This window comes from Labrus bergylta, chromosome 1, assembly GCF_963930695.1.
Source record: "Labrus bergylta chromosome 1, fLabBer1.1, whole genome shotgun sequence".
In the NCBI taxonomy this organism is placed as follows: Eukaryota; Metazoa; Chordata; class Actinopteri; order Labriformes; family Labridae; genus Labrus; species Labrus bergylta.
Window position 1 is genome coordinate 10,740,178 of NC_089195.1, and position 27,171 is coordinate 10,767,348.

Sequence of the window (27,171 nt, forward strand, 5' to 3'; positions counted from 1 at the left end):
GTGTGTTAGGTAAACTTCATTTTATATATTATGAAGGAGCCAGGTGTGCTTGTTTTTTTGGGGGGAGAGGGGGGCTTCTTTCCATAGAGCTGGTTGCTTTGTTTCTCTCGCGAGATCTGGCAACACCGAGCGTGATGAGAAACGACAGCGTGACAACCAGGACAGTGGCAGGCGCGTTGCCAAGGCTTCTATCACCACGAAGAGGATGGCTCGGCACCGGCTGGGCGCTGCTTTGACTCACATTAATTACCGGGGTGTTTTAGACACACTACTGTCATTTTGTTGAGCGTATTGCGAGTCTACGGCAGCGACACACTTTCATATCCTGGTCGTTTTTTATCAACTCACAAATCCCCCCCCTCCCCGTCAAGGAGGAAACTGTCACCTCTGCCTCGACTGGACCTGCACCATCGAAGTGAACTGGACAGGACAATAACCACAGAGCCGTCGATTTATAATAACAAGGAGCAAAAACTACAACCATTTAAAAACGACAGGCTAACTTAGCTTAGCTGCTAGTTAGCCTCGTTTAGCTCTGAACTTTGTTGGCACGCTTCCGTCATCAACTTTGTATATCAGCCGTGTTTCCACACCGCAGATGTTTCTGGTCAAAGGTCCAGATAGATGAGATGACTGCCTGGATAGCACTGTACAGCAGATAGCATGGGAGACAATGCACTGTGTTTATGCAAAAGTTAGCTGCCTTGCAAGCCATGCTAGTTTTGAACGTGACTCACTGGTTGTCAGTGAATGTCTCGTATCGTCGGGTGTCGCCCTTCATTGAAACCCTGCTGATGACTCGTTTATGACTAAAGAGAAGACTTTGTGTTGTCTTCTTTTTCACTGCCGACGAGGAAAAAAGACTCTTTAAGACAAGACCACTCGGGTTATTTCGGTGATTATATGATGGGATCTCTGAAGGCTCTGCAGGAGTGGTGTCGGATACAATGTGAAGATTACAACGACGTGCTGATAAAGGACATGTCCTCATCCTTTCGGGACGGGTTGGCTTTTTGTGCCATCATACATCGTTACAGACCAGAGTTGATGTAAGTAACACATTTTACAATGACTACACATAGCCTAGTGTACTGTTTAGTGGTTATGTGCTACACTAAAAAATGATTGGGACACAGAAGCTGGCTGAAGTAATAATTCATCTTCAGTTAACAGACAACGTAGATGACGTTTTTGAACATGTTTGAATGTACATTTGTAATAGTAGGATAGTCCATTGAAGACATTCAGCTACATGTATCTGTTCTCTTGAATATTCCCTGATTTCAATGTCCTGTACAGCGAAATTTTCGCATTGCAAAGTTTCCCTTTGACTGCATATTATGTAGCAAGCTGTATAAGCACTTTTGAGTGTGGTATTTATAGTGATAATAGTGATAAGACAAGATAAGATAGTACTTTATTGATCCCCAGAGGGGAAATTCAGGCGTTACAGCAGCACAGACAAGAACGCTCAAATACACATTGAACAGAATAGATAAGATACGTTATTAAGTTATATAAAAGTACAAAATGAATGATGAAGTTAACTATGCAGGGAATTGAGACAGTTTGTGAAGAGAATGACAAGATAAAGTGACAAGTGATGATTAAAGTGACTGTGGCTAGTGGTAAAAACACTTTTGCGAAACCTGTCAGTCATATTACATATTTGAACTGTGTTGTGTAATTATGAGAGACATAACAGCCCTACAGATATTTTCACGATTGGGTTAAAATCCAGCGCACTGTAATTGACTAAGGCAGACAAGCCATGCCCTGTCTGTAACAACACACCCCTCCTCTGGCTTCACACCTACACATACAGCAGAGAAGCCACAAAAACAACACTGCACAAGAAATATAGAGCTGGGCAGATGATGGAAGGTTTCTAACAGACACAGAAAAAAACAATCCTCACTTTGTAACTTACATTTGATAAGTGAGATTCTGCTGACATATTTTCACATCAGTGATAGACATGGAGACTCTGACCTTCACATGACTCACATTGGGCATGCATATTTGTGAAAAAAGCGTGTCCCTTGTGGCACAATGTGGCTCTTCACAGCTCAGTTGGTAGTGCACACTATTTACAGCATCCAGTGGTTTGACTGACTCTGTTTGAAACATGTCAATCACCCTTGTTGTTGTTGTTGTTGTTGGTGGATTGTGTTACAGCATCCAGTCAATTAAATATTATATCCCTCCTTTGTCTTAGGGGAAAGAATTTGCTGTGATGAAATGATTTTAGAAAGCAAGCATCTTGCACATGCTGCCAAGCCAACCTCTCAGGTGGTCCAGACTGGTGGGCAGACTTGACAATGCTTGGAAGGTAGCATAACAAACTCTCACTGTACCAGTCACTGAAGGATAAGCCAGTGAAGTTGAATATATTTGCACAGACAACAAAACAGTAAGCTGAATGTAAGTCAGTGAACAAATCCGAAAAACCATTGTTTGTAACCCGGCCTCCTCAATTTCTTGTCCCGAATGCCTCCCTGTTCAGCCCCCTGTGATGCTGTAGTAGCCCAGCAAAAACAAGCTCTGATTCACACAGACAGTCCGTCAGGCTAATCTGCAGCGGAGACCTCCGCCTGTCAAACTGCATTTAGCTCCAGTGTTGGGCCATTGTAGTTCTGCCCTGCATACTGCAGCCAATGTATTCTCATCAAAACACAACACACTGGTACAGAGGAGAGACACTGGTACAGAGGAGAGACACTGGTACAGCAAACTGTCTGATCTGTGTTTAAGCAAAGACTCTACTGCCACTCAAACATGTAGCCAGAGTAGATATATTGCTAAAAGAACTCATCAAAGGCCATGTTGAGCAAGTTGCATTGGATAGTGCATTCAATGCTGTATTTAAATTAAGTTCTGTTAATGCAGCTCCTGGTCAAACTCGATCTTCAAATCATTTACTTGTTCTACATCCTACTTTGTCTATGTCCTCTCTATGTTCACATGTGTTACCATAATGCGCCTGGTATATGTCACCTACTTACAAACTGTTATGCACGTCAAGCTGTATTTTTCTATTTGTCACACCCAAATCCCAATCCTACTTTTCCCTCTGACTGAGCCAGATTTGGCAGCTATACTGGCTCACCCAGGTTTTAATCATGTGGATTAAAAATGCCTGACAAGCAGGGCACGGACACACACACACAGTTCCTCAGCAGTCTGCTTTCCCAAAATAAACCTGGGAGTGAGACTGAGTCCCAGTGGATTAGGTTCACGATTCAGATCACACATGGCAGCTCGTCATCCGTGTCGGTGTTTGATGGCACTGTCTCTTCTGTCAGTATCAATACTTGGTTTGAACTCCCAACAGTTTGGTGTCAGTTCTGTAAGTAGTTGCATTTCAATCTGGCTCTGTTAGTTTATGTGACAGAGCAGGCTTGTTGTGACATGATCTTGACATTGTAGCTGCTGCTCTCTGTGTTTGTGACCATGGGAACTAGATTAGAGAGAACAGAGGTCACTTTGTGTTGCTCCAACACCAAACTCATTTATAGGATTTTGCCTTCTTGAGACTTCCACATGGTCTACTCAAGCTCTCACTGGGGCCATAGTACTTTTTCAGCACACTGTTGCTGCTACTACACACTTTGTCCATGAACTTGAGCACACAACCACACTTTCCTTCCCAGAACACCTCAGATACTTCACAGTTTTACTGCAGGATGTTTACCGGTGAGAGGCCTGGCTTCGGTTCTTCGCTCAAGGCTTTAAAAAGCAGGGCCTTGTAATTATCAGGCCATCTCGCCTGTTTGATGCAGAACCTTGTTTCCCTTTGTCCTTGCAGTTTTGCACAACAGGCGTCATTTGTGGCTGGTTTGAGACGCTTTGCAAGCTTTGCAAGCTTTGCTGCTCACCGTTACTGCCTCTCATGGTGTCAAGCCAGTAATAGCTTCTTGATGGTTCATAACATATGTGGAGACGGATCAGCAGGCTAAATACAGTGCCAGCCTGTGTCAGCATGACTTAGACAGTAACTTCTTTGTAGTCTTCTACAGGAGTTCCAATATATGAAATGAAATAACAAGATTTGCAGTTGGTGTAGGCTGTTGAAATACACACTGTGTACTATATGAAACCCTTATCTCAAATGTTTCGATTTTTGACCCTGTTTTCTGTCTTTTCATTCCAGAGACTTCTGTTCGTTGTCTAAAGAGAATGTTTACGAGAACAACCGACTGGTGAGTCAATTTGAGATCTCTATATTTTGAAGATTTAACATGTTTTTTTTTATTTTTATGTAACACTTTGCTCTGTGAGGTAGGGTTACATCACCTCATGAACAGCTTAAACCTAGCACTTAGTGACAGGCATAGCATCTGTTTCTGAATGTTCTCCTTTTAACCATAAACGTATTAAGCCTAAAGATTGCATGCAGTCATGCTGGGTGAGTCTTTGATGTATTTGACTGTCAGTGTGGAGAGAAGCACTGTTGGAGCCTGATGAGGGTAAGACACAAACGGAACAAGCCAAAGCATTCTGGGTAATGAAAAAAAAACCTTGACATAAGCCTGTGGAGGGACCATGTTAAGAGGATTTTAAGTGCAACAGTGCTGATTTTTCAGTTTATAAATCAGAGGATTGGAACCAATGAAGAACATTTTTTTCCCTTATTTCCCGTTTGGGGTTTTTGAAAATCATCTTAAAGTTTAAAGAATGTTGAAGGATGAAAAAGGAGTCACCACATTTTCAGTCTGAGCCAAGCTTTGGCAGCACTTTGCTGCTGTTTACAAAAGCTTCAGGGCGAGTGAGGCCGTTGGTTCTGGCTCTACTAATTAATTTTGTACAGTTTGTCATTTGATTTTTTATAAATAAAGAAACCACCAACTCAGATTTAGGCCTTATGGATGCAGTGAATTAATCTGTGATTCTAAATGCGAAAATAACTCATGGAGGCTGATGTCAGTGCTTTACATTGAATCATCTCTTGTTCTGAAATGTATTATTAAAACAGATATCATCTGGTCCTGAAAGCCAGAAGCTATACTAGGGAATAACCTGTATTTGTTTGAATAAAAGTCCACAGCCCTGCAGGTGGGGAAATTCTCATTCTAAACAGGTAAAGGTTTTTTTTAAGGGTCAAACCTGAAATGAGTTAAGGTTTAGGGGAGGGTCATGAAGGCCGGTGAGCCTGATATGCGATAGTCCATACTTTTCACACTATCTGACTAAAGGATCATGATTCACACAAGCATTTTGATTAGACTAACTGCAAAGAGAAAATAAACAAATGTGATTGACTTGAGTTAGTTTAGTTGAATGTTTCACAGTCTCTGTATTGTACTTAAACTACCATTATGTGTAGAGAATCATTAACATGTCATTCATTTATAGATCATAACTTCATTTTCATTTAACTTCAGGAAAGTCACTCATTTGAAAAAAGAAGAGTGGATATTATTTTCTATAAACCAGAGATTTTTTAATATAAGTCATTTTAATAAGTTCAGGTTTAGTTCCACTTTAGACAGATTGTTTCAGGTTTCGGTGACTGCCACCGATTGTATCCATGTTGTTATGTAAACTCAGCTACTCTCTCATTTCTGCTGTGGAATTTTTCATTAGACTGTGTTTGTTATCCTGGAAGAGAAAAAATGACATCACATTACTGATGTTGTGGGCATCAGAGTGAAGTTAAACCAGGTATGTGTTGGTTATCGGGCGATGGCAGAGCAGTTATCAGAGTTTAAAATAACCCGATCCACACGTGGTTTATCAGGGTTCATTGTGAAGATATGCCAACAGTGAACAGAAAGTTGTCTTTCTGTATTCATTCTCTAATTTACATCAGGTGATCCATGTACCACACTGTCTGTTAAAAATCCCAAACAGTCATGTCCCTGGTTCTTATAGGCTGTATGTAATATAATAATACATTTCTAAAGTTGTAGTATACATTTTTCAGCTTTCTTACTCATATGTGACTACCTACCCTACCGCTGAGCTCCTTTTCTCTCTTTTCGCTGTCATAGGCGTTTGAAGTGGCTGAGACACAGCTGGGTATTCCGGCCCTGTTGGATCCTGAAGACATGGTGTCCATGAAGGTTCCTGACCGGCTCAGCATCATCACGTACGTCTCCCAGTACTACAACTTCTTCAACAACAAGTCTCAAGGTGGGTACAATGAATCGAGATGGATCATACTTAAAGCAGTGTTAACATAAAAGACATATTCAGTTTGGAGGTCAAAGCAACAATATTTAACTTTTCCTCCTTTAAATAGTAAGTTCAAAGTCGATCTAATAGTACAACAACTTTCAACAGGGAGAAAAGCGTCTCTCCCATGTCCACAGATCAGCCTAGTCGCTGGCAACAGTTCTCTCACGAGAACAACAGTGCAGTTGCAGTCAGAGACCTTTTGTGGGCGCCAAAGCGCACAAAACCAAGATCCTTTATGTTACGTAAATGTCTCTGTTATGTTATTCATGTTTTGGGCAAAGTGAGGTTCATTATCTTTTAATTTTTTTTTTGTACAAAGGGCATGTTTATACGTTTTTCTTCTTTCTACACATTTTTGTTCTTTTTGTAGGCATAAGTGTAAAGAAAGGAAGCCTCTACATTGTACTGCTTAAACAAAAGGAATTGAAAACCAATGAAATGTTGTACTTACATCTTTGACTAAATTCTTTCTATAATAGGTGTTTTCCAGCATTGTGACTCTATTTCTCATCCAATCATTATTTCAGAGTCATGAATTGTATCATCCCTCTGCACAAACAGAGATTAAATCACCTTTTGGTGTTCCAACAGCTTAGAGATGATTAGTTGACACAATTAACTGATTATTTCTTTCTCCACAGCAAACCCTCCTTGCATGAAAAGGCTGAGTTCAGGTGGTCAAATTGAGCCAGTGCAGAAAAAGCCTCCAACTGTCTTGGAAGACACAGCTGTTGAGTCTGAGGTAAGACAACACTTGGCAACAGGACAATGTGCAGAAATAAACAGGAATGTGCTTGTTTTTACTCTACATTTGCTCTTTGCTCTGGGCTCATATAATACCTGTTCAAACTGAATCACTTGACTGCACCATATTTACACGATACTGCATGCTGATAGGTGTATAAATATTTGGTCTATGGTGTCCTTATGAGGCCTCAATAAGCCCACTGAAGCCTCCCAAATCTTTTTCTGGTAGTATATATGTGTGTTTATTAAGCTTTGGATTATCCAAGTAGAATTCTGCATGTGCTCTGTGGGAGTATTAAGTCATCACATCTGTGCAATACAAATCCCATCCTGCCATTGAAGTTCCAACAATGCACAATATCCACATGTTTTATACGTACCACTTCCTTGCGTGGGCTTTGTGTTGCACAGCAGGGAGAAATAGAAGCAACAGAGGTAGAGTAATCCTATAAAGATAGCCTCTGTATCCTGTCTCTCTTTTCTTTGCATGCCCTCAACTTCTTCCCTCCATACCCATACTCCTCTGTGCTAGCATCCTCAACGTTCAACCCCCAACCCCCCTCTTCAGATGGAAATTCATCCCACTCCCTCCTCTTCCTGCTCTTCTTCCTCCTCACATCTGACCCCCCCTCCACCCTCTAGTCCTGAGCCTAGGCAGTAGGATGGGGGTGGGGTGGGGGTGGGTTAGGAGGTAAAAGCAAAACAGTTAGGTCAGTCTTTTTTAACCATCGCTTTAATCCAAAATACTAACAGTAGTGCTACAAAACACTGTGTGAAACATTTTGGAACATGCTGCTTCTTACCCCTTTCTACTAAACAAAATAATGCCTAAAAAAAACGTATCATTACTAAGTATCAATCGAATCCCAATTAAGTGATTCCCTGAGCCACTAACCCAAGTTGTTTGCAGTTTTTTTAATAATCCTTTTTTTTATCATGATAAACATTTTTGTGTCGATCAAATGATGCTGTTAACAGAAAAAAAGAGTTGCAGGAATGAACCGTGGGAATCAATGAGCAGTAGATGTTAAATTAGTAAAGTAGATGTAGCTAGCTAAACAAAATGAATAATCCACATCCTGAAATCCTGACTCCGTGTTTGATCTCCCCTTCCCCCATTACTCCTTCATCTTCCCCCCTGTTCCCCTGATGTCTCGTCCCTGTCCTCCGCCTGCAAACAACAACCCGGCCTCTTGCACTAGCCGAGCGGGCCTGCGCAGACAGGAGTGGGAGTGTTTTCAGAAGTCAATCGCAGCACACTCAGCAGCACCTGCGCCGCCTGCCAGAAACACGTCCACCTGGTGCAGAGATTTCTGGTCGAAGGCAAGCTCTACCATCGCAACTGCTTCAGGTGAAAACTGCTACTACAGCTACAGTTACCAGTTTGTTAAACACACATTAAAATCCAAAGGTTAACAATGTCGTGTCAGTCATTTAAAAAGACACTGCTTTGAGAGTTTAAGTGATAACCAAAGATTTTGGTCCTGAATGATAACTGCTGGTAACAGCAAGTGTGATTTCATATACATTTTACCTAGGAGGAACGTGTGTATCTATTTACACATGCAAGTGCCTTTTAATGTGATTGAAAAGATTAGACATCATGTTTTTCTTTCTGCCATCAGCATAATTACTACAAAGCTAATCCTTTGGATGTAAACTCACTGCTTTAAAATAAACGTACACTGTGCATTATTAGCATGCATCTTGCTAATGAGAGGAAAAATTACAGAATATGAATACATTGTTTGACTAATGCTGAAAAAATGCATGCAATAAACTCTGGATTGACTATATGACAGATTATAACTTGATTTAGATTTTGTAATCATCATCTTTTTAATACTAATACATGATTAACTTTCATATTATTTTTTATAGACTTGTGTCCGTGTGAAATAGTTAAATGGTCAATGGACTTGAGCTTGTATAGCTCTTTTCTATAGTCTTTCGACCAGGCACAGCGTTAGCACTAGCCTACTGACTGACATTAGTTCCCCCTGCCTGGCTCCCATCAGCCTATTAAGCTGACTGAAATATGTCTTGGGTCAAATGCCTGAGCCAGCACCCTCCTTTCTTCTTCTCTCTTTTCTGGCATCCTAACTTTGTGCAGGTCCTGGAATGGCTGTACTGATTGTGACATAACTGGCATAACAGTTAAGTTCACTGGGCCTGCGTATGTCAATAACGTTACCTAAAAAAATAGGCTAATATAATTTTAGGAAAAGGTGGATTTGTTTTTGAAATACTCAATAAACAATAAATAAAATGCGGTCATCGTTGCTGAAAGTTGGTGATGGACAATGTTTTTTTTGCTTACCTCCGTAGGTCCTCCCCTTGTAATCACTTTAAAACTTTCCTCTTTATCCCCCCTTATGGACGACATTGCTTCTTTTGACTCAAAGCCCTTTTACACAGCAGGTTGCACCTCCCTGTTGAAACACACTGATGAGGCTGCTAAGTAAAGTGTCCATCAGTATTAACTTATCCATTAATACACATTCACATGATGCTGATGTAGCAGCGGGAGAAACTTGGGGTCAGGAGTCTTACCCAAGGACACATTAACATGTGGCTGCAGGACCCCCGACCTTCTGTTTGAGAGACAACCGATTCTACCACTGAGCCACAGCTGCATCTGTGTTATTAATCTTTTGTGATGTTCATACCTTAAGCCTAGACTTTTAGAAGATCTAAATGTTGTTCTGTGTCATTGTTGTCCCAGGTGCACAGAGTGTCACAGCACTTTGCTTCCTGGATCCTACAAATTAGGAAGCATCTCTGGGGCCTTGGTCTGCACACATCACCTTGCAAGGAAAACTTTAGCCAATCAGAATGGCCGGCCTGATCTTAGCAAGAAACCAGTAGTGGTCCAGTCTGCCAGGGTTGGCCGCAGCACAGTTCCTCACACATCCCCTTGTGACAGGGACCGGGCAAAGACTCCTTCTCCAGCAACGCAAGAAAATGACACTGACGCACCTCAACATGACTCTGTCACAGTTTCTGCTGCTACAACGGATAAATCAGCCTCTTTGGAAATAACAAAAGAGATAGAGGATGTTGGAGAGACCGAGAAGATGCCACGTTCTTCTTCTCCTCCCAACCCGTTTGATGAGAGTGATGAGGAGGAGGGAGAAGAGGAGAAAGAGGAAGATACCACAACACCAGCAAAATTAACAACTAATGGGGACCTCCCTTCTACACCCATCAGTCATCATGAGGGTGCCAGTCGGCCTGTGCCAGCACCCCGCAGGGTCTCTGAACCCACCCCTCCTCCTCGCCCTGCCCCGCGGGTTCGCCTGCCCCGGACAGGGGATGGTCTTACAGTTGGTGCGTCGTCAATCCAAGAATATAAATGATTTTAGATGAAACAACTATCTGTTGATAATCATTCTCACATTTCAATTTCCACCACAGGGGAAAACCAGAAGCCTCCTACTCCTCCCAAACCTCGAGAAAGATCTCAGTCTCCTGGAAGGTAGCTGAGTTTGTTTGAAATGAATCTTTTCCTGTCGTTTACCCCCATCTTCATCTGTCTTTACCATATCATCAAAGTCTATTTCAGCTTACAGCATGCATTACAGTTGTTTGCCCTTCCATGCCTCCATTTGGCTGCATTTTTTTGTCTTCCTCTCTGTGACCCCTTCCATCCTTGTCTGTGTATCTCACTGTCCAGCCTGTCCAGTGGCACCCATAAACCCAAAGACCCACCTTGGCTTGCCCTGGTTAAATCAGAAACCCGGAAGAAGAAAGCCCCTGTCCCTCCCCAAGCTGGACTGGCAACCCCTCCCAATACAGGCTCTATGTCCTCTCTTAAAGGAGAGGGTTCCAGACCAAGCACACCCCCTCCACCCTCCAATCCCTTTGAGGATGATGACGATGAAAATAACGAGGAAGAAGAGGGGCCTGAAGGAGGGGCAGTACCAGCCACTGTTGTGGCTAGTCACCCATGGTACAGCATCACCCAGGCAGCCGATGCAGGAGATGCTGAAACTCCTCCGAGTGGAGGGAGCTCATCTCGCTCTGCCAGTCCTGGGAGCAGCAAGAGCAAGAAACGACTGGCACCTCAAGCTCCACGACCACCTGCAGGTAACCAGGGTAAGTCTGATCACTTACACATTTTACCAACCAAGAACTGTTCTCACTTACAGTTTATCTACTAAGTTTGTCATAGGGCTGGGCGATATGACCTCAAATCAATATCACGATTAGTTGAACATTTTACCTCGGTTATGATTATTTTGTTTTCTTTTTTGCCCTCTCAGTTCACTGACATGGTCTCTACTGTAAATATGCTCAACTATTAAAGCTGGGATATTTTTTCTAGTGAAGGAGTTCATATCCGATGAACTACTTTCTGGTTATTTATTGAATATTTCAAACTGAAATCAAAGCAACGCTTGAAATGAAAACGACACATTTTAGTTTTAAAGTAGAAATGAACTTCTCTAAAACAGCAGAAAATAAATAACTTGCATTTCTTGCAAACAGTTTTTCCGCAGTGTTTACATTTGACTTCTTTTTGTTCGGTGTCGTCTTTACAAAATGTGTCCAAACGACGGACATTGCTTCCATGTCGCAGATTGGACGTGTCCTCACGTGACTGGGCAAATTACGTCGGTTGGAAGTTCTGAATGTCGTTTTCGATTAATTTCCCAGCCCTAGTTTGTCATATTATCAGGAATAAAATGCAAAAACAAGTTAAGTGTCTTTTTTGTGATTTTGTGTAGAGGGTATTTCTTGCATGTGTATGACGACACTTCAGTTGAGTGTAGACATTTTGAAATGTGAAAAGATAGAAGTGAAAGTGATCACAAATATAAAAAGCTGCATCATTTCAATATCAGTATTTGTGATTCTTCAAAAATACAAAAACGTTACAATCACAGAATAGACGTGTCTGTACCAACACATTGACTATATTGAACATGTGTTGTACACAGTTTGTTTAGAGGATGTGTGTGTCTTTGCACAGGCTGCTCCTGCAGTGTGTTGGGTGAGTCAGACATTTAAAGAAGGGAGTGTGTGTCTTCTGACCATATCTCGTGTTTTTTGGCCCGTACGCAGGAATCTGTGATAGAGTTTGTTTGGCTAAGTTTACACAGTTTATAACTTTGACAACGGTGTGAATGCCGAAGTACCGATTGACACAAAGTATCCAAACTCAAAGAAATATCAACACACCAGGACTCTCTTTTCTGTAGGAAAGTTCATGAAAAACTTGCGTAATGACCGTGATCTTTTGCACCATAACAACACTTAGAAAAAGGTGTTTAATCATGATGTTGTCTGCATGCTGCCACTACCTGTTTTTGCAGTATTTGGTTTATTTTGTATGTTTTCAACATCAAGTCAAATTCGAAACGTGTCACAGGTGATCAGTGTTAAACAGATATATTTGAAATGAAAGTGTCATCGTTTGTTGTCTTGTATAGATATCAGCTTTATCCAAGTGTTGAAATCATTATCTGCTTTGTTGACAGTTCAACTTCCTCCTCCACACTGACATGTCTATCGTTTCTTGACATTCATCAACAGCCATATGCCACAACTGCAAATATCAAACACAGAATCAGTTTCACACCCTTACTTTCTCAATTCCACTTTGAATAACTCCAAAATCCCAGCAATGATGTTTATTATAAGAGCTCCAAATAAACAGACCCTGTCAAATATGAAAGTACTCAGTAATCAGTGAAGTAAAAATAAACACTGATGTTGTGAGACAGAGAAGTGGGATGTTTTTCATGGATGCTGATTTTGTTTTGTTTTTCCTTCACACTATCAAATTCCAATCTGTCCCAACTACTTAGTTCTTGTTTCATGTCTGTTCCCTCTGCTCTTTGGTTTTTTTACGAAACCTTTCCTTTCAGTTTCCTCCCACCCTCAGCTTTCTTCTTGTTCTCCCTCTCCAGCTCTCAGCACAGAGAGCCTGTCCTCTGGCTCCGACCACAGCTGCTCTCACCCCCCGTCAGGTGGCAGTGCCAGCAGCGACCAGCTACACTCCTTCACCAAGAGTGTCTCAGAGCCCTCCATCTGTTCACCATGTGAACCTACAGCCCCTTCTTTCTTCTCTTCAAATGAGCTTCTGCCTCACCCCTCCACAAGTCCCTACCCCTCTCCCATGCCATCAAATGCCAGCTCAGCCCCAGCCACCCCACAGACCAGTCGTAGCACGGGGACCAAAGGGACCGGACCCCCTCCACGACCCCCCACAACCCCAAGTCCTTTGGCCTCAGGAGGCAGCCAATCACACAACAAGGTAAGAGGCCAAACTCCTAATGTAAAGCAATACTTCCTGGTACATGGTATATTATAGATGTATTTCTTTTCTCATTTTAGCGGATCTGCAAGGAGAATCCGTTCAACAGGAAAGCTTCTCCTTCCCCTGCTAAATCCAAATCAAAACCACCAAAAGGCCCTCGACCTGCAAGACCCCCGGCACCTGGCCACGGCTTCCCTCTCATCAAACGCAAGGTACAAAGACACTCCTGCTGTATGCTTTAGCATATATCAATAACAAAAAGATAAACACAGATGAAGAACTCAAATGATCTGTCCGTCTACCCAGGTGCAGTCAGATCAGTACATCCCAGTAGAGGACATCCACGGGGAGATGAGTCAGCTGGAGAAGCAGCTGGATGAACTGGAGAAGAGGGGAGTGGAGCTGGAAAAGAAGCTGAGAGACAACCCGAATGGTAACATAGCCCATTTTTTTTTAATAGAGATTACAAAGGAAAACAGATCCCCGCAATTTATCGTAAAGTTAAGAGACTGTCTCATCATGCAGTACATATAAGTGAGATCAGAATCTGCTTTATTGTTAAGGTTTGTTTACACATACAAGGAATTTGATTCCAGTGAACTATGCACTCTTAAGTACAAACATCCTCTCTAGCTAATGTGACGAGAGAAATAAAACCAATAACAAAAACATCAAGGCGACCATCTGCAACATGATATTGGTACTTAAAATGTACATTTCAAGTTAAAAACTTTGGAAACAAAAGTACAGAAATATTAACCATCATCCTGAAAAAAATGGCGGAAGGGATAAAGCTGTTATAACAGAAATTGGAATAGAATCATACTTGTTTATCTCTGTGTTCCCCTTTTGTGATTTCAGATGAGGACGAGGAGCACCTGTTGGTGGACTGGTTTACACTCATCCACGAGAAACACCTTTTAGTGCGACGAGAAGCTGAGCTGGTCTACACGTAAGTTTTACATTGCTGCAAGTTCAGTGCTCAGTAGAAATTTGTTCCCCACAGAAGTCGCTCCTTCCAAACGCTGTGATTTGTAATCAATTTTTACATACATTCAAAGGGGAAAGGAGATTCCTTAAGTACTAGCTTTTTCTCATATGATGATATTGATTTGTCATTTTGTTTAACTACAAATCAATATCATAAAGTTAATAAAAACTTCATTATCAAATAGGAATATTACACAAACTACTTTTGCACAGTTGTGCTAAAAATTCTGAATTCTTGCACAATTAGGCCCAGAGTCTACCCCTCTTTTTTTTTACGGATAGAAAGAGCGCTGGCAGTGCGCTCGGAAGCGCTTGCATGAAGTGCTAGTGCACCAATAAAAGCACTGCATGTCCGTCGATAATGATCAATCAGTCTGTTGATTATGACCGACACTGCTCAATTGCTTTTTATTAGATTTTTTTTTTCTGGATCAGACACGAAGCAAAGAGGATGTGGGTATGAGAAGTGATCTAGAGGTTGTGTGGCTTTCTGAAAAGTTGAACGATTTTGAACTTGAAGCGCTCTGGGCGGCCACACAAAAAGCATTCCCAGAAAGGGGAAACTGGGACCTGTGTTTTTTTACGGGCGGCCGACTTCTACTGCAAACATTCTCCTCAGTGAAAACAATTGCAAAATGATGCTGCCATTGGGAAAACTGCTAGGTGGACAAAGGGCCTTTATGTTGCATTCGAGGTGCTTGTGGACTAATTTTGAATAGTGCTGATTTATGATGACAAATTCTAATGAGCAAACTTCCTCGTTAAGGCTTAATAAAAACACAGTTAAAGTACAGTTGTAAGTGGATGTTACCAGTATTTATTGTACTGTGTTATTGTTGCGCTCTACAGAGCAAAGCAGCAGAACCTGGAAGAGAGGCAAGCAGACGTGGAGTATGAGCTGAGGTGTCTTCTAAATAAACCAGGTATGTTTGGTCTCATCATGTTAGCACACATAGTCAACGTAGCATTGGGTAATATGAGCTCAAATGTATTGCAAGTTATATTACACACCCTATCTCTGCAGAAATACTAAGTACAGAATTATGCAAAATGAGAACAAACTATAATTCAATGAAGAACCTTTATGCACTATGTTGGCAATGTAGGAGAACACATCAGAAGACAAGGAAGGAACAATAAAAAACTTTGTTTTTTTAAAAAGGGATGAAAATCAGTATATACCCAGATAAGGTTATTTGGAAATGTATTGCCACGTGTCAAAAGTTCAATTTGTTTTTTTGATATTTTACAGAAAAGTGTGAATATTGAACATGTGTTCAACACCTTCAGTAATCCTTCTGTACACCACTCTGATATTCAGTGTAATGGTTCCCTGACAGAGTAGAATAGGTAAATGAATTAGGTAGAGCATTTTTGCTTTTAAATGATGATTTACTGTGGCATCAATAAATCAAGAACTTTTCAAAACAACAATAAAAGAAAAGAACATGAAATCACTCGTTATAAACTCTCGTTTCTCAGAGAAAGACTGGTCGGAGGAGGACAAGAGTCGGGAACAGGAGCTAATGGCTGAGCTTGTAACCATCATTGAACAACGAAACCAAATCGTCAACAACATGGACCAGGACAGACAGAGGTGAGTAATGACACGCAGTGAACTGTGTTACCCTGCACTGACCTAGAGTCGTACTATCATCAATACTCTGCAACTTCTAACAGTCCGTCTTTCACAGGGATGAAGAGGAGGATAAACTTATGGAGGCCATGCTGAAGAAAAAAGGTAGGATGAAGACTCCATTGTAGCTGGATGAAAATTCTTTAGATAAACTTGTTTATATAGAAAGCTTACTTTTTTAATTTAGAATAAAAATGTTAATGTTGTTTTCTTTCTCATGTGCTTCCTCTTCAGACTTCCATAAGGACCCTGAGGCTGAGCCGCAGAAGAAAAAGGGTGCAAAGTTCAAACCTATCAAGGTGCTCAAGAGGCTGAGCCATAAAGCAGAGCCGGGCAAGAGCCACAGCCCCCGTAAAGAGAAATCTCCATAGAAAAGGACAAGTTCTCCTCCAAGAGGATATGATCGTTGTGGTTTTTTTAAGCAGACTGACGACAATAAAGGATGTGAGGAAAGAAAGACATCAGGTCAGGAAGATGAGGTCTCCTTTCATTTTAACTGTCACATTCATGACTTGAAGTGCCACCATCAGTCTACTATCTGACTAATTTTAAAGACCATTTTCAGTTGCCTACCTTCAAGAGCTGACATGTTTGTTTATTGGCCTTGTAAAGAAGCAAAGTACAGAGTATTTAATGCTCTGATTTGGTGCTTTACTATCATCGCGTTGCACATCATCTCTGCCCTGCAGATCTTTAATTAAAGCTTAGCAAAAGTGAAGTAAGCTGGTTGAAAATTCTTCCCTGATATCTTTTTAATATTTCATGTTTTTACTCGGCTTCTGACTTACACCTATCCTTGAATACCTATCTTCTCATTGATTCCAAAGGTCAGTAGATAGATATCTTAGAAGGTTCCATGTCATGTCTAATTTAATACTGTGGTACTGAAAAGTCAAGTTGTTGTTTTTTATAAGTGAACTCTGCTTTAAACCTTGCAACATCTACCCTTGAAAAACACTCGACAATTGATACCTAAGCTCTTTTAGCTGCTACGTCATGATTGTTGGTGTTTTTGTTTTTTTTGTTTTTTTTGTTGATAGTTGTGCTGAAACTGTCACTTGAAAAGTGTCACTTGTGTGAATGCATATCATCTTAGACTTGGTTGGATGAAGATACAGTATTTATGTGTGTATGTGCGTTTAAATGAGGAAAAAAAAAAAAGACTCAAATCAGGTTGTTAAGAGGAGGTGAGGTCTGGAGGAGAAGCATTGAAGAAAGTATTAAACTGTCTGTTAGAGAGTTCATGAAATATAAAAAGGTCAAACATGCATTCATTAAGTTACAAAAGGCAAACGTACAGTATCTTAACAGCTGCAGCACAACAAAAGTTTTAACAATTGTTGAAAACATATATGCAATCATTAATTTATATTTCACTCTGCCTTTCTGTTTGTTTTTTGCCTTATAGGTGGATTTAAATAAAAGAAGTCAATTTTGACCGTACAAGTGCCATGTATTTAACTGCATATGTAGTTGAGCATCATTTGTTTGAGCTAATGTAAATGTCGACATGTTTACTCATTGTGTTCCTGATTTATCTTTAACATTGTCTTTGTATTTCTGCCGTGTTTCTCCTTCGTGCCTCTGTAGGCTTCTGTAGCGCAACATATCTGTCAGCTAACCTTTGTCCTACAACAGCAGCAGGTTTATAAAGACACTGGAAGGCAGAGGAATAAAATCACTTAATGCAAGATGGTAATGTGTCCTGTTAATTTAATGCTTTTATTGCCTGGCATCACAGTTTAGTCTTCATTGCTGTGCTTATACATTTAAAGCAGAGTGCAGCTGGTCAGCTGCCACACTTGTATCACACCTCATTGTAGATTTATTGCATGCACCAGATATCCGGGTAATTTCCTCATGTCCAGTCAGTGGCAGTGAATGTTAACCCCAGTCTCTTTCATGTCCATGGTTTTTGTTCTGCAGTCTCTTCTTTCCTCTCAGAGATCATTACTTCTTTCTCAGTTCTCTTTTCCTTGTCCATCAACTCCAGTTCCCGTAATCTCTGTTGTTGGGGGTCACAGAACAGGTTGACGTGCAATTGAACATGAGAAAGAATGAGTAATAGACCTGTACCATCACATTTTATGTAATGCCCATTATACATACAGAGCATAATCATAAATCAATTAAGTTTAAAAAACAAAACTTTGTGTAAGCTTTTTCAACCCAGGACATCAGTATAGACAGAAACTGAACCAGTGCTTATTTACCTGTGATATCTCACTGTTGATGATGTTAATGTACGGCTTCTCTTTTCCCAGAGAGGCCATATCTTCCAGAAACTGTCTTCTGTCCTCTATCTCATCCAGCACTACAAAACATAATGGTTTAAGAGAGCACTTTTTTTTGTTCTAGGTGTGAACTTGAGTAAGTAATTCAACCAAACAACCTTATTTTATTATGGTGCGCACTCTTGCATTGTTTTCCTACATCATCTGTTACAGTGCAGTCAGCCTCACCTTCCTGATACCGGTCAACCTCCTCTGGGCTGGAACATGCAGGAACATTTTGGTTCACTGGAGTTTTGGGCTCTTCTTGTCCTGTTTCTAAAATACTCTGAAGCCTCCTCTTCTCTTTCTCTAAGTCTCCTTGGGTGAATTGGAGACAAAGTTTGTTGAACATAATCCAAAATTAAGAAATATCAGAAATGGTTGGCAACATTTCCATGATGAAAGCAGGGTATATTCCAATTTCATTAAACATTGAAGCATTGGTGATAACTGTAAATCGGCTTCAAAAACTTACTTGTAGGACCAGGTCGGAACTTTTCTCTTGTGTAGTTGTCCCCAGAACGACACAATTCAGCACTCCGCTTCTGAGACTTGCCTGGTAAGCATTTCCGAGCAGATTTACAGGGTTTTGGTTGAGGAAGGGAAGCTGACCACTTGGGATCAGAGGTCAGCGGTAGAGCTGCTCCGTCTATTGGGGAAAGTAGAAAGTACAAGGTAATGTAAAAAAAAAAGAAAATGTTGCAATGTTTCAAATATTGTGTTTTGGGAGAAGTGATGCAGGAAAGTCAATACAAAGATCCTGAACTCAAATTTTTCATTTGTGTGTTCTACAAATTAAATCAATTAAGGCCAGATGTTAACTCTACAATATACAGCTGTTGAGTTTTGCACTTAACAGTGTAGTTTACATTTTATTACTTAATCATATTCTAAACTCTATACCTATATTTTATATCCTTGTAAAATGCAATGCTCAAATAATCAGCAAAAATGAAAGTCTCAAACTTACTCTTGAGGCATTCGTTGATCTTCTTTGTCTGCAGGTTGTTGAGTCTTGATTCCTGCATCATTACTGAGCATAAAGAGAGAAAAAATAATGAACATTTTAAAGATCTATAGCCACACAAATGACTGTATTTGTTTCACTTTTACACCATGTCAACAACATAGCTCACATCTCAGCATGTCCTGGGTCTCCTTGCTGTACTGGGTGGATCTGGGGCTATTCCACAGTCCCCCACCAACCCGAGGCCTACTCTGTGCGGAGGCCTCCATCAGCAGCCTGGACACTACCACACAATCCTCGATGTTTTATCTATTGAAAGAAGAAAGAGATATAGCTTAGTTTTCATTTATGATGGGGGGAAAAAATCTTAAAACTGGCTTTTGTGTAGATTAGGCAACAATAACATGATGACAGGAGATTGTCTGATTCAAAGCAGCAGGGCAAACTTCCAATGAGTGGTCATTAAAATATCTGTCACATATTATACATACATTTTGACTTCACTGTTAGAAACCACTAGAAGAGTAAGAAATGCTGAAGTAGTGTTTAGTTACAGGAGATACATTCGTTGCTTGGTCATCAAGAGTTAACAAAAAGTTGAGTCTATTCGAGGTGTAAGAAGATACATGAAAAGAAAGAATGTAAAATCACAAACAACTGAGAGAAAACTTACTCACAGACTTCTCTTATCAGAAGCCCAAAGTTAACCCAAACACTTTTTGTTGCCTTGCTTCTTGTTTGGAAAACAACGTAGGCTACGACTGTTTCTATGGCAACACTGTAAACATCAGCACTTCCGTAATAAAAGCGTGAAAGTAATTTCTCTTACTTCAGATGTTATTGTTTTTTTTTAATACTACACGGTGTTTAAAATACAGATTCTAAACTATGTTTTATGTTATCGACAAGGAATTTGTTTAATGTAACTTTTATTTTTTATTTTCTTGTGAAGACCGACACTGTTACATGAGGCCACTAGATGGAGACAAAGACATCTATTCTTTTTAAGGCGCTGATGTCTTCTTCCGGATTATAATGTGCAAACATCATTAATCAGAGGGAGAGGGACAAACAGAGCAACAACAACAACAATGAATAAGATAGCTCTTTGTCAGTAATATTGGTAACAGTAGTGTGTAGTAGTAGCAGTACCAGTAGACAGATCAGTCTAATATTAACATTAAAGCAACTGTTATGATAATGAATTTAGAGTTCATTCAAGTTACATTATTAAAGTCAAGCTATAAGGACTAGACGTGTTATTAAGTTGATATTTCTGCTGTGGTGATACCACATCGTAAATGTAAGTTGTTTCTATTATAATTACAACTGTCCACTCTCCCCACGGGGATCACATAGGTGTCTAACTTATCTCATATCAGTGAGCCCAAAAGAAATGTTGTGAAACAAAATATTTAAATGATTTATGTTTGAAAACATATCATAGTAACATGTAAGGGATAAAAAATGTAACATGGAGAAAAGTGATTAGCCTCTACAGGAGGGGATGGTAAGGCTCAGTATCCACTGCTTCCTGGTCTGTCACGGTTTCTATCTTCATTAAAGGGCCTTTAGTTTCCCTTGTAAAACTCATAGCCTACAGCTATGTACACATATTTTTTTCCTTGTTGTTTTCAGTCTTATGTTAACATTATACTCACACAAGTTACTCCAAGGAAAACAAATTGCCTCTGGCACACACACAAGGTGAAAAATGAACTTGTCTTATGTGTTCAGAGCCATAAGGGGGCTGTTTTGTACAAATGGCTACCACAGTTTTCAGTCTTGTGTAGATGTCTCTCTGAGGTAAAAAAGAGAGTGTTTATCGTGGTTGGCAAGTCATCGACGATCAGCAGCAGTCAGGAGTCCATTATCTGTATAAAGACAGCAGCCTGCCTCTTACTCAAATCAACAGATAAACAGCAACCAGAACATAATCACCGTCAACACAGCTCTTCTCAGAAGTCAGGGCCGCACGTACTCACAGAAGACAGAGGCCTGTAAATGTGTGTGCGGATTGTGTTAAATACCGTAGGTCTGTTTGAATTGTGTTATCTCATCGAAAGTCTCTTCGGACCTCTCTCTAATAAAAGGTCTTTGAAAAATAAACTCAGAGCTTGTTTTTGAAGAACACTGTTTCTTGTTTGACATGTTTTACTCTGTACATGTGCCAACACTCTGCCCTGTTTGCCAAAGTGTGCTTTTGTTAGATAATGGATGGCCATGATGTGTTGCAGTGTTAGGGGTGCTTTTGCAGAATTTCATTAAACTTCTAGTATGTTGTGGTTTGACTAATTGTTTAATTGAATCAACATTATGATGATATTTATTATCATTTCTTTTAATTGTTTTTTATTACTCAAAGTTATTATTCGCAGAGCCCTGACAAAACTGTGGAACGATATTCCTCAGCATGTTAAACAGGCCTCTTCTCTGCCTGTTTTCTCTTCTTAAGACCCATCTCTTTTCCCTGGCCTTTGACACACAGTAAGACGTCGACTTTATTTAGTCATTTGATTTCTTTTTTGCGTGCCTATTCATTTTACTTATGTCTTTTAAATTGATTCTGTATTTCACATGTAGTTTTCTTTGATCTCATGTGAGCTGTTATTTTATTTATTCTTCTGTACAGCACTTTGGTCAACTGTGGTTGTATTAAAGTGCTTAACAAATAAAGTTGGATTGGATTGATTTGTTTTTTTATTTTTATTATAAAATATCTAATTGCTATTACACTTGTTTTAAAAATCAAGGAATTATGAATAAAACTTCAACCTTAATGGTTTGTTTTATCTAATATTTTGAAATGAGTTCTACCCTGACTTCTTGTTTTGCCTCGCATGAGCTTAATTGGGTAATTTGTGTAAAGGGTCCAAATGTCTGCATGATGAGGGTTTTGCTTCACATCTTAACTTTACCTGTGAACTAATAAAGGCTTTTTAAGTGGTAACAGAACAGAGGGCCTTGGATACCTTTCTGTGTGTGCCTGCTTTCCTCTCCGGAGGACTTTTTTCTCTCAAGCGATGAACACATCTTGTTGTTTTCATTGTCTGAGTGATGATTTGTTCTCTGTCACATACCAAGGCTAATACACTGTAACAGCTCTTTAACTGTGGTCATGTCTTAATTATAATATTTTTCCTTATTCAACTCAAATCTCACTTTATTCTTTATATTTTTGTTTTGATGTATTTTATTCTCTCCTTAATTGTTTTCTGAATGTAAAGGACTTTAAAACCTTTTGAACTCCTGTCAATGCCATTCAGTATATTCATTTTATGGTAATACCGCTATGGGCATTATTAAAGGTACAAATCAATTGAATGACTTGGTAGGCTAAAAAAAACAAGATCATTGTAGTTTCAAAACTAAAACAATTCAGTGTAACTACTTCTTATTTTATCGGATGTTCAAGCTGATTTACTTTTTAATAAGACAGTATACTGTGGACACTTTGAACTTAGCATTACATTTTAAATATATTTATTAATATGGAGTCTGGGTCTAAAGAGGATACATTTAATAAGACAACATGGAAATGCCAGCACATTCATCTTCTCAGAGATTTATTTTTTTGCTGTTTTTTTTGGGAACCCACCAACCAGGAAGACAGTAACTATGAGGCGAGACAGTGGAGTTTCTAAGTGATTGTAACTGAACCATTTTTAAGGAACATAGAAAAGGAGCCAGCGACGTAAGTCATGTCTACGCTCCACCTCCTAACTGTCAAAACCTACATGAGAAAGAGAGATTTGAAGTTAGATCTGCAGCTGACAGAGATAGACAAGCGAGGGGAGACAGAGATAGGGGACGAGACAGGGGAGGAATGGAGAAAAGGGGACAGTTTTAGAGAACTACTTCTGCAGTGCATTTTAGCACTAAGTGTTTAGCAGCCTGACCTGGGTTTTTTTTTTTACTTTCTGTTAGCTGTACATATCATGGTCTTGTAAAAAGAACCTTTAAAAGATAAAAAAAAAAGAAACTTTATTTTTGTTGCTTCTGAGGTCAATCCACAGACACATCAAGCTACTTGATGGCTGTTACACAGGCTGTGCTTCCGTCCTTCAGCTCCTTCTCTAACCTCGCTCACTCCTGTGACAACATGAAGGTGAGTATATGGTTGAAAAATGTTCTATTCCTTCATACTGATGAAACAAAACATGACTAAAGGAAATGCAGATCGGGGACCTACTGTATAGGTTGACCTGAACAGTTACAGATATCCCAGAATCCCCTGAAAGTCACATCACCCTTTTCCTTGTATTGTCTTTATTATTGTGCAGATTATTTGTGCATAGCAGTCTTGTATGCTTAACTGCATATTCCATATAAGATTCAAACCCTTACAAAAACACTTGCTACAGATGCTATTTCCACATATTACCTTGGTTCAAAGAGTTGAGGAAAAACACTGCAAATTCCTTCTTTTGTATTTCGTTGGTTGCAAAGGTGCACCAAAGAGCAGGTTCCTTTAAAAATTGACTTTCCTGCAGAAAATCTTGCCTTTAAGTGTTACTAAATCCACAGAACAAACTCACAATAATTGAGAGTGTGGGTGTTGAAGTTTGTAAAAAGTCAGACATGTAGGAATCTTACTTCTTGAAAACTCCTCCACTTTTACTGTGGTACCAAAGTGTTTCAAATATCCCGGTTTAGATCTGTTCCAAAAGTGTCACCGTATAACTTCAAATTGATTATCTGAAAGTGTTGTGAGTTCTTGTGAATTAATGAACTATAAACTTTAGCTAATATGGTGTAGCTCTTTTTCCTGTGAACATTACTTTGGACAAAAGTGTTTAAAATGTAATACACTTCATAATCAGAAGAAGGTCTGCAGAGAAAGGGATGTTGATGCTGTTTTAATGTATTATCCTAAAAAAACAGGTTTTATATTTTAAAGTCTGTCTGACATGCCTATGTTTATAGTAAAAGTGATATTGGTCATGTTATTGGTCCTGCAGTCCATACTGGCCATAGAATACACATTTTAAAGTACTAACATTGTAAATGATGGAGATTTATGTTGATTTATGTAAAGTTGTGTTGAGAGTTCAAGAGATTCTAAACTTAGTCTGAGTTAGATAAACCATGTTTTATCTTTTTAAATTAAAGTCTCTTTAGTGAAAAGTTCCCTGATTGTGTTTCTACTGACAGTTTGGAGAGCACAGACAGATCAGGCTTCATAGTAGCTTTGGTAGGAAGTTATTACTTTTGATAAAGTTTTATTTTGGGGATTTTTATGCCTTTATTTAGAGATAGGAAAGTGGATAGAGTCAACAATAAGAGAGAGAGAGAAAGAGTGGGGAATGATATGCAGGAAAGGAGCCACAGGATTTGAACCTGGGCTGCCTGCATGAAGGACTACAGCCTCTGTACTTGGGGCGCACGTACTAACTACCAGGCTACTGGTGCCCCAGGTAGTTATATTTTATATGAAAGCAAGACGAAAAGCAAGATTCTGTCCATCACTTTCATTGGACAAGTAAACAAAAAAACCCCACTTAAGCTGACATAATAAAGAAATGTAAATGAAGAAAAGCATTTACTTGGTAGAATTTGTGTTCCTTGTGTATTCCTCTGTGATTCTCAATGCTCTCCAACATCGCCTAGGTGTGGAAGTCTGAGGATAACTCTCTTCCTCTGGACCGTCTCAGTGACAAAATGTCACCAAGCAGCTCTGAGCAGCTGCATGTCTCTCAAAAACTGACTGAAGAAGTGTTTGATGATGACAGCCAGGCATCCTGGGATATTGAGTTCCTGCTGTCTGATTGGATCAGCCCATCCCTGGACCACAACCCATCTATGCAAAACAATGATCAACAAATCCCACAGTTAGACCCAAACAGAGCCTACCAGGAAGCACCCATGTATAAGGACCCCCCAGGACAGGAACATCCACAGATGAACTGTGGAGGCCACATGGTGGAGCTTCTGCCCCCTACTGAGACCACAGCAGTGGTCCAGCCTGAGCTGTTCCTCCATGGTTATCATGACGACCAGAGGGGTCTGACTGCATTTCCAAGTGTTCCCAATGGAGATTACTTTGGCTTCTCCCAATTAGGCAGTGTGGAGAGGCACAGCGGAGGAAACCACAGTAAAGTCTTATCATGTGACTTTAACCCTTACTATGCCCCGCCCTCCATGGTGACCTTCCCTGACAGCAGGTTCATACCACCACATGCTGTGACCTCTGACCCCCATCACTACAGCTACCTGCCGGACTTTAACCAAAATAGCAACCTTTATTGTGACTACACCCACTGTCAGGCAACTGGTCATCTGCCCCCGTTGATGGGACCACAGTTGCCCCCTGGTGGCATTGAGGGTAAGCGTGGAAGGAAGCCCACAGGGAAAAAGAGGCCCGCCATCCACAGCTGTGACTACCCAGGCTGCAGCAAGACCTACACCAAGAGCTCACATCTCAAGGCTCACCTCCGCACCCACACAGGTACACCCTTTAGACCAGAGTAACAACAAAAAAGCTGAATGCAAATTCAAAATCATTTTCATGAATGGTGATAAGAATCTGCTTTATTGTTTCCTCTGCAGGGGAGAAGCCTTACCACTGCTCCTGGGAGGGGTGCAGCTGGAAATTTGCCCGCTCGGATGAGCTGACTCGCCACTACCGCAAGCACACAGGCCAAAAACCCTACCAGTGTCTGTTGTGCCAGAGGGCCTTCTCCCGCTCTGATCACCTGGCTCTGCACATGAAGAGACACACCTGATGCACATGCTTGAAACACTTCCATTTAAAACAATTTGAAAAACATTTTTAAAGTTTGATTTTACTTGAATTCTGACCAGGATCAGAAAAAATGTATGGTTTTATGTGGGACGTTGTGTTCTCAGGTTTTTACTAAACATATTCCCAGCATTATCAACTAACTGGCTAACAATACAGACATATGGGCCATGAAAACTGACAACACAATGAGAGGTCAAATGTAGCACACACATGCTCCTTGAAGGATTTTTTTTGTTGCTTTTGTACTTAACATTTATACTTTAAAGATTTGCTACTGCACAAAGATACTTTGCTCACAAAGCATTTCAGTACTCTGAAGGGCTAAAACATCAAACTGGTCATTTTAAAGAGTACTTTGTGAGTACTAGTTCAAGAAGACATCCACAATGTAGAGTTAGCATCAATTTGCAACAATGTGCCTCTTACACAAACACTGTACCCACAGTGGGCATAAACAGCAAACATTAACACTAATAAAAGACCTACAAATAAATGTGTGTAATGTGGGTTATAATACAATATCCTGTATGATCTCATGGCATGCTGAACTAAGTCATGACTGCTTGGCACCATTGCTCGGATGCATAACTGCTGGGATGATCAGATATCTTTGTCTTAGCCTATCTCTACAAGAACTTTTAAGAATGTGTATTGTAATATAGACAACAAACCACAAAGTAACTATAGTTATTCAGTGTAGCAGGTTGCTTTTTATGGCACTTAACTTTATTTTTGTTTGTTTGTTTTAGGTTTTTAATTTAAGAAAAGCTAAGCTTTTGTGTCTCTCAGTAGAATTCAAAACTGTAAATAATTTGCAGCTTTGGCAGTTATTTACGTTCATCTACAATTAGCAACATATTTATTAACATAGCCTTTTATATAAACTGAATGCATGTTTGTGTTTGTTGAGTGTTTTTAAGAATTGTAACTGTTGTTTTTATTGTCATTATTCTAATAAAGACCTCTCACGCTGTAAAAAGGATCATGTGCACCACATTGAAAGTAAGGATGTAGTGATCGTATTTGGCCTGTAGATGGCAGTCTTTGTTAAATGAGCCCCAAAGCCAGAGCAGACTGGTGGCTGTTGGCTGCTTTGTTTACAGTGTTTGTAATCTGAGTAAGGGTGAGCTCGGGACAAGAATCTGCTTATGTAAGTGAGTTCTCACTGATTCATTGTGATTATGTCAGATGTTGGGAGGTGGTCATCACATTATGAACTCCCTCTTTCTCTTTTACACACATATGGACATATGGACAAGGCTGAACCCTCTAGGAAAACAACTAACCAAACACAGTAGACAAAACATTTAGAAACACATTTTTAAACAAATAATAATAATGTTATTATTTATGTAAAAAAAGATTATG

At 40.0% G+C, this 27,171-nt stretch overlaps 3 protein-coding genes across 4 annotated transcripts; 2 read left to right on the forward strand and 1 right to left on the reverse strand.

Annotated features, from left to right (window-relative positions):
- The first annotated feature begins 127 nt into the window (after positions 1-127).
- Positions 128-17,509, forward strand: micall1a (MICAL-like 1a). Its single transcript, XM_020653300.3, has 16 exons — positions 128-1,049; positions 4,154-4,202; positions 5,994-6,135; positions 6,822-6,922; positions 8,130-8,278; positions 9,653-10,257; positions 10,345-10,405; positions 10,604-11,025; positions 12,843-13,189; positions 13,270-13,404; positions 13,499-13,625; positions 14,054-14,144; positions 15,032-15,105; positions 15,665-15,779; positions 15,877-15,923; positions 16,053-17,509. Exons 1-16 carry the CDS (start codon positions 904-906, stop codon positions 16,187-16,189), a joined length of 2,748 nt encoding a protein of 915 aa, XP_020508956.2. The 5' UTR covers positions 128-903; the 3' UTR covers positions 16,190-17,509.
- Positions 17,510-17,521: 12 nt separating this feature from the next.
- Positions 17,522-19,825, reverse strand: c1h22orf23 (chromosome 1 C22orf23 homolog). Of its 2 annotated transcripts, none has more exons than XM_065953692.1 (7): positions 19,736-19,825; positions 19,228-19,367; positions 19,062-19,124; positions 18,567-18,740; positions 18,281-18,409; positions 18,032-18,132; positions 17,522-17,823 (listed from the first exon to the last, which is right to left on the reverse strand). In XM_065953692.1, the coding sequence occupies exons 2-7, from the start codon at positions 19,325-19,327 to the stop codon at positions 17,719-17,721; spliced, it is 672 nt and encodes a 223-aa protein (XP_065809764.1). In that variant the 5' UTR covers positions 19,328-19,367; positions 19,736-19,825; the 3' UTR covers positions 17,522-17,718. The 2 variants fall into 2 exon arrangements, with proteins under 2 accessions (XP_065809764.1, XP_065809758.1); XM_065953686.1 differs by having other exon boundaries at positions 19,732-19,825.
- A 2,990-nt stretch (positions 19,826-22,815) lies between these two features.
- Positions 22,816-27,155, forward strand: klf1 (Kruppel like factor 1 (erythroid)). The gene is made up of 3 exons (XM_020653311.3): positions 22,816-23,166; positions 24,669-25,506; positions 25,608-27,155. Exons 1-3 carry the CDS (start codon positions 23,092-23,094, stop codon positions 25,781-25,783), a joined length of 1,089 nt encoding a protein of 362 aa, XP_020508967.1. The 5' UTR covers positions 22,816-23,091; the 3' UTR covers positions 25,784-27,155.
- The last annotated feature ends 16 nt before the right edge of the window (positions 27,156-27,171 follow it).

Coding starts and splice junctions, on each gene's coding strand:
- klf1 (XM_020653311.3), top strand. CDS start 23,092: ATGGCTGTTACACAGGCTGTGCTTCCGTCCTTCAGCTCCTTCTCTAAC. Junction 23,167..24,668: donor ACTCCTGTGACAACATGAAG/GTGAGTATATGG, acceptor AACATCGCCTAG/GTGTGGAAGTCTGAGGATAA. Junction 25,507..25,607: donor TCACCTCCGCACCCACACAG/GTACACCCTTTA, acceptor TTTCCTCTGCAG/GGGAGAAGCCTTACCACTGC.
- c1h22orf23 (XM_065953692.1), bottom strand. CDS start 19,327: ATGGAGGCCTCCGCACAGAGTAGGCCTCGGGTTGGTGGGGGACTGTGG. Junction 18,741..19,061: donor GATCAACGAATGCCTCAAGA/GTAAGTTTGAGA, acceptor TTTCCCCAATAG/ACGGAGCAGCTCTACCGCTG. Junction 18,133..18,280: donor GGTTGACCGGTATCAGGAAG/GTGAGGCTGACT, acceptor TATGTTTTGTAG/TGCTGGATGAGATAGAGGAC.
- micall1a (XM_020653300.3), top strand. CDS start 904: ATGATGGGATCTCTGAAGGCTCTGCAGGAGTGGTGTCGGATACAATGT. Junction 13,626..14,053: donor GCTGAGAGACAACCCGAATG/GTAACATAGCCC, acceptor TTGTGATTTCAG/ATGAGGACGAGGAGCACCTG. Junction 15,106..15,664: donor GTGTCTTCTAAATAAACCAG/GTATGTTTGGTC, acceptor CTCGTTTCTCAG/AGAAAGACTGGTCGGAGGAG.